Raw genomic sequence first — 6,593 nt, 5'->3', positions numbered from 1 at the left:
AAAATGCCTTGTAAATGCTGGAGGTCAAATGACAATGGCCAGATTGCTTCAGGCTAACATTACAAAAAAGGTGTGCAGAAGAGCATCTCCGAATGCTTGAAGAAGATGGGCTAAGGCAGCAGAAGGCCACACTGTTTGCCACTACTGTCAGCTCGGCATCTTGATTTCTGCTCTGACACTCACATGTTAGGGTCAGAATATGGACCAAAACCTCCGATTAAAGTTTCCAGCGCCTTTTTGAATGTATGCCACCAAGAATTAAGTCAGTTCTGCAGGCAAAAGGTGACCAGTCAGTGTATTGCATTATCTGTCTCTCTAATGCACTATTAACACCTGATCCTAAAGAAATATTTCCAACTAGATGCTAAGTAAGTACGCATGCACACAGACACACATTTAGTGTCCCAGTTCCCTCGGCGCCAGTCAGTCAGACAACTAAGGTATAAATAGTCTGCTGGCTAAAGTTCCCCCTGAGAGAGGTGGACCAACACGGTTTTGTAAACTGTGTTTGCAAACTTCAACTGTGAGCATTTTTAAAGTTTTTTTTTTAACATTCTCCATGTGTTGGGCATTCATAAACAAGGCATAGGTGAATATAATCTGAAGTTACAGAAAAAAAAGGTCCAGAAGAAATTTCTAAGAAATAGATTTTTAATAGCAGTATAATACAACATACAAAACCCCCCCCCAAAAACCCAGCTTGTCGTCAGATGATGGTTTTTGGCATTTTGTAAATCCATCTAGTCATTTTCATAAATGCTCCCAGCTGTAAAGGGAGAGGTTATACTTCAGAGAGGTCGTCAGTCCATCGGGAAACCCACACACTCACTGGAAGAACATGTAAACTCTGTACAGAAAACTCAGAACCTTCAGCTCTGCTTTTGGATGCACTGATGATAAGTTGAAAGAAAAGTAAAATTGTTGACTGAATTACACAAGACAGTAAAAATGTTGACAGTCAGTGATGTCAAAAGCAAAATTGTAGACAATGAGTCCAAAACTAGCATGTGCATAAAATATGTATATAAGCATTTTTGACTATAAATGCAGTTAATTTCCCATGATGCCACCCTCAAGGCCCTTTATTTGTAAGGCAGCACATCAGCACAATGGCTAAACAATGGTGCTACCTACTGGCTAAATACAGGTAATGCAACCATTTATGTTTATAACTACTTTGTACATGAATCCGTCCTCCGTTACTATGTCATACTACTACGTCTGCTGCTTCTAAATTGTTATGAGGTCTTGGCTGCAGAACATGTTTAGCACTATGTATTCAAAAGCACGTAGCCTCTTCCTCAGTGATAACAACTTAATGACACGTGGCACTTTAAGTTGTGAGGTCCACAGTTAAGTTGTGATGGATATTTGGTTGGCAAAATTATTACCTATCGGAAAGATTCCAAAAATAGGATACAGCTTGCACCTGTTACTTAAAGGAAAGCCAAGCAGATAATACAGAAGAGCTTTTAATGTTGATGGTTTCTCAGTGAAGGTACATCCTGTGAAGGAGTACATCAGGGTTCTGGTATCCACGTCATAGAACGAGACCTCTCCTTTCTCGTAATCGACAAACACACCAACTGTTTTGGGTGTCTGTCTCACATGCAAAAGAAGAATCTCGGAATCACAGGCAAAATATTGCACATCCCATCCAGTGTACCGTGCGCTTAATGTCCAGGCTCCATCTTTGGGGGTGGGAGGAAAACCCATGTGCTTGTTCACAGACTCTTTGACCACTCCTAAAGTCCAGACTTTACTCTTGCTGACACAAACCTCATAGTAGAATCTGCCTGAGGAGAATCCTTCAGTCGCAAGGACATAGGGTTGATTTAAAAATGGTCGCTCAAAAAGAGGAGAGTAAGGCCGTAAACGTATATTAAGTGTTAGTTTTTTGCCACCCTCGTACACCTTGAGTATTGGATGGGCTACATGGGGATCAAAAGTTAGAGTCATCGAATTACACAGCTGGATCATCATTAGCTTGTCCCGAGGTGGTCTCCACTCCTCTTCAAAATCATATTCTCTTGATATCCCTTCTCCTTCAATAAAATTGTCTCTCATTAGTGGTTCTGCTGTAGCAGCCTGTTCAGCAGCATCACAGCCATCAGACGAATTGAGCTCATAAACAAGCATGCCCACTTCTTTACTGAGTATCTTTTCTATCTGAGTACTGTACTTCTTCACCATCCCCAAATATATCTGTTGACTCATTTTAGAAAGGCTGTCTGTAAAAGGAGGCACACCGTGGGACAGAGGTTTAAATACGTCCTTATTGAATGCAACGTAGTGGAGGGACGAGCAGCTGTGCAGGAAATGGAGATGGTCTTCTGTCTGTAAAAACTCTTCCAGTTCAGCTATCCCCCTTCTTAACTCATCTACTTCTTCTTCCAGCAGAGCTATGTGGGTTTCAGCTTGTGTTTCTACTGCTTTGTGCTTCTCTTGGATTAGCTTAATTAGCTCGTCCTGGTTTTTTAGCAGAGAGGCCACCAGAGCTCCTAAAACCACAGCAATATTTGCTACCTCTCGTTCTGATTCGTCCTTGTTTTGCCGAGCCGAGCGTTTGGCTTCCTTCACATGACTGGATTTGGTCTTTTCCATTGCTTTCATTTCTGATGTTAAGCTCTCAAGCCAGGCTTTCCCCTCTCTGAAAGCACGTTCGGAGGGGATGGTTACGTGTGTCACGTGGTCGTCTTTCAAGCACATGAAACAAATACACACCTGATCTGTGCAGCAGAAGAGCTCCAACATCTTGTCATGCTTCTGACACACCCTGCCCTTCAGGTTTGATACGGGGTCGATCAGCTTGTGCTTCTTTAGGCTTGCAACTCTCTGATGAGGCTCCAGGTCGGCCTGGCAATATGAGGTCAAACACACCAGGCACGTCTTGTGGGCCTTTCGCTTTGGTCCGATACAGACATCACAGGGCACCTCCCCCGGTTTAGCAAGAACCTCTCCATCCTTTACTCTCATGCTGTTGAAGCACTCCATCATATCTCTGAACTCTGTGTTGACCTGAAGCTGAGGTCTGCGGCGGAACCTCTTCTTGCAGAGGGGACATTGCGTTACATCACTGCTGTCCCAGTACTCTGTGATACAAGTCTTGCAGTAGTTGTGTCCACATGGAGTAGTGACAGGATCAGTAAATGTGTTAAGGCAGATTGAACAGAGGAACTGTTCCTCACACAGCAAGCTGCTGGCTGAGGCCATGACTAAAAAACAAACGAACAAAGAATGAAGACGACTTAGAATTTCAAATAGACAAAACATTAAATTGTATATAAAAAAGTGTCTTTCAAGGTAAAACTTATACATATATATGGCTAGCAACGCTGAGATTAATCTGTTTGACCTAATATTTTACTTTAGTGAAAACACAACTGAAAACAACATTCTGGATATCATATAATTATTTGGTTTTTTTTGTTAAATTCCTTATTTGTAAAAACAAAAATCAACAGGTCAGCTCTTCTACACTTTAGTAGTAACTTTAAACATTATAGCACCGTCTTATATAAAACCAAAACCAAAAAATTTAATTAAGACATTTACTGAATTACTACAATATGCTACATACACTCACCAGCCACTTCATTAGGGACACCCGTTCAAACTGCTTATTAATGCAAATATCTGATCAGACAATCACATGGAGGAAGCTCAGTGCATTTAAGCATATCAACATGGTCAAGATGAGCTGCTGAAGTTCAAACTGAGCATCAGAATGAAAATTAAAGGTGATTTAAGTGACTTTGAATGTGGTATGGTTGTTTGTACCAGAAGGGTTGGTTTGAGTATTTTACAAACAGCTGATTTGCTGAGATTTTCCTGCACGACCATCTCTAGGGTTTACAGAGAATGGTCTGAAAAAGACGAAATATCCTGAGGAAGCCAGTTTTCTGGGTGATAATTCCTTGTTGATGCTATACAGTGGCTACACAGCCAAGGCACTTGGAAGAGCATCTTGAACCCTGTAGCAGATGGGCTACAGCAGCAGAAGACCATACTAGGCGTTACTCCCATTTACAAAGAATGGGAAACTGGGCTGCCATTCACATATGCTCATCAAAATTGAACAACAGAAGATTGGAAGATGTGTCTTGGTATATACAACATGAAGGCATGGATCCATGCTGTCTTGCATCAAGCTCAGGCTGATGATGGCTGGATAATGGTGTGGGGGATATTTTCTTGTCACACTTCGGGCACCTTAATGCCAACTGAGCATCATTTAAACGCCACAGCCTACCTGAGCATTGCTGCTAACCCAGCCCAGTAATGTGTAACTAATGTATTGGCCAGTGCATGTATAAGTGATACTTCTGGTATTATCAGATTGTAAATGTGGTTTGTTTTGTTTTGATGTTTCATTTGAGAATTATCTCTGCTTAAAACAGGTTATTCATGGAAGAAAAAAGAGCTTGATGTGTAAGACATAAATAGAAATAGAGTCAAAACCAGTAAACAAAGATGTTGGAAGTTGTAAGATATGCTTATATGCACATTCATTATTTCTCCACTGAAACTTTAAGAACAAAATCAAGGCAAGTAGCAACCTATTCTAGTCTATGCTGGCAAAATACGGAACTTATCCCATGGTGGAGATCCGGAAAGTCAAAGTTACATGTTATTAAAAGACAAACAGTTTTTAAAAAATAAGTTTGCTGCTCTTTGCCTATCGTACTAGCTTTAGCAAAGTGTTCTGCTTGTGACTTACTGCACACACACACACATTCATAAAGCACAACCACAAAACCCTGAGATTTGTTGAAGTTGACTGACTTTGCGGATTAGCGTTTGGCACATCGCTAACACGAGGCTGTGTACGTCGAAAAGACGACGTTGTGTGGACGTTTGTTCACAACCATGACCTAACTATACTAGTTGCCAAAAAAAAGAAGACGAGCATAAAAGAAATCTATATTTCTAACTTTATCAGAGACCGTCTAAGAGCTCAGCTCTACGCGGAAACAACGTCAAAGTCCGGGGATGGGTTCACATTTCTGCCGTCGTACCTCGCCCAGTTTTGACCGTATCACGTCGGCGTTTCAACTATCTTTGCGGAGTGTTTTAAAAGAAATTACACAAGATAAAAAAAATGTCAAAGCTTACCTGCCCAAATGTAGCGTTGAGGTTTAAAACAAAATGCAGCTTTTTCACATTAGGCGTGCAGTTTCATTTCCCATTTCATCATCCATCAGTTAATGCGCAGTCTCCGAAGGAAATAGGGTTGTTTTTTTAAAAAAAAGAAAATTGTTTATTTATTTATTTTTGCATAACAACCCCTAATTTCTTTATATTTTACTTCTAAAGAGACAGACTTTCTTAGGAATTTTTTAAAAGTGGTCTTGAGCAATAGTTTTAAAATGTTTTTCAGTCCAGTCCTTGTGTTGAAGGGTTTTGTGTGTGTGTGTGTGTGTGTGTGTGTGTGTGTGTGTGTGTGTGTTTTGTGTGTTTTGTTTTTCTTTGTTAAGCTAACACTGACATACGAGTAACTCAAGCATAAAAAATAAACCGAACTCCAGGGATAAACCAGTGCTGTGCCTACACATCCCTGGATTTAGTCTATTCTAATTCTTTTCTTTCTGATGTTACATTCTCAAGCCCGGCTTTCCTGTCTAGTGGGATAATTGCAGAGGGAAGACTTGTCACATCACTGCTGTGTCAGAACTCTGTGATACAAATCTTGTAGTTGTGTCCATATGGAGTATAGACAGGATCGTTGAAGTCATGCAGACAGATAAATCACAGGATGATTTTGGTTTTAAAAAACAAACATTTTAAAGCATGACTACATTTACATTGTAACTAACAGCATTAAAAAATGATATTCAGAAGGGGAAGATTTCAATAACGGTAGCACCTGCCAAAATTGCCAGAGCCAAGTTGACCACCTTCATCTGCTTTATTTGGCAAAGATAAAGATTTTATGCCGGATGCCTAGCATGGGTACAGTCAAATGAAAGAGGCATTCTTGTTGAACTGACCAACATAATTGTTTATAAGATGGTGTCACTGCAGATTCACACTTGAACTGACTAAAACAGTGATACAGCAAAAAATTCCTGTAGAAAATCACAAACTGAAATGATCAGACACTGCACACACTGTGCAAACTGTCAGCCTGACTGATCATCAAGTATTTTGAGATTGGTTGTTAATCTATAGGCTACAGACTTATGGTGCCAAAAACTAATTTCAGGTTTTTTATTTATTCTAAAAAAGTAAAGAGTATCGTTGACAGTTCTACTGGCTGCTCTCTTACCTCGATGAGGAGCACTGCCCTCAGTGGTTCCAGCAACTTGAGCCTTGCTTCTGTCACATTTTCCATATTTCTGTTCTCCACGACATCATTGGATGCCTTTGCACAGTGCAAACGTGCCAAAGTTTTGCAATTCAGATATCAGGTACTTTAGAAAGCAGTTTAGATAGCAATTGTCATTTTTCACCATCAGGGGTGACTTTGAGGCATTTTGCCTTATTACTCCTACAACATTTTCAATCATTTGAGTTGCTGGCACCATTGTGCTTTTTCCTGAGATGATACCTTTTTACATCATTAATCAGGCTTACATGCAAGTTGACTCCAT

The 6,593-nt window shown here is 40.3% G+C and overlaps 1 protein-coding gene across 1 annotated transcript; it reads right to left on the bottom strand.

Annotated features, from left to right (window-relative positions):
• Positions 1-1,353: 1,353 nt before the first annotated feature.
• Positions 1,354-5,181, bottom strand: LOC146615257 (E3 ubiquitin-protein ligase TRIM39-like). Its single transcript, XM_085375546.1, has 2 exons — positions 5,116-5,181; positions 1,354-3,215 (listed from the first exon to the last, which is right to left on the bottom strand). The coding sequence occupies exon 2, from the start codon at positions 3,211-3,213 to the stop codon at positions 1,354-1,356; it is 1,860 nt and encodes a 619-aa protein (XP_085231672.1). The 5' UTR covers positions 3,214-3,215; positions 5,116-5,181.
• Positions 5,182-6,593: the final 1,412 nt, after the last annotated feature.

This window comes from Diplotaxodon limnothrissa, linkage group LG17 (genome assembly GCF_057381915.1).
Source record: "Diplotaxodon limnothrissa isolate DT_005_m linkage group LG17, D_limnothrissa_male_GT1.1, whole genome shotgun sequence".
NCBI lineage: Eukaryota > Metazoa > Chordata > Actinopteri > Cichliformes > Cichlidae > Diplotaxodon > Diplotaxodon limnothrissa.
This window is presented reverse-complemented; position numbering and strand designations above follow the sequence as displayed.

What these genes read in the sequence shown, in the direction of transcription:
- LOC146615257 (XM_085375546.1), bottom strand. Translation starts at nt 3,213, where the DNA reads ATGGCCTCAGCCAGCAGCTTGCTGTGTGAGGAACAGTTCCTCTGTTCA.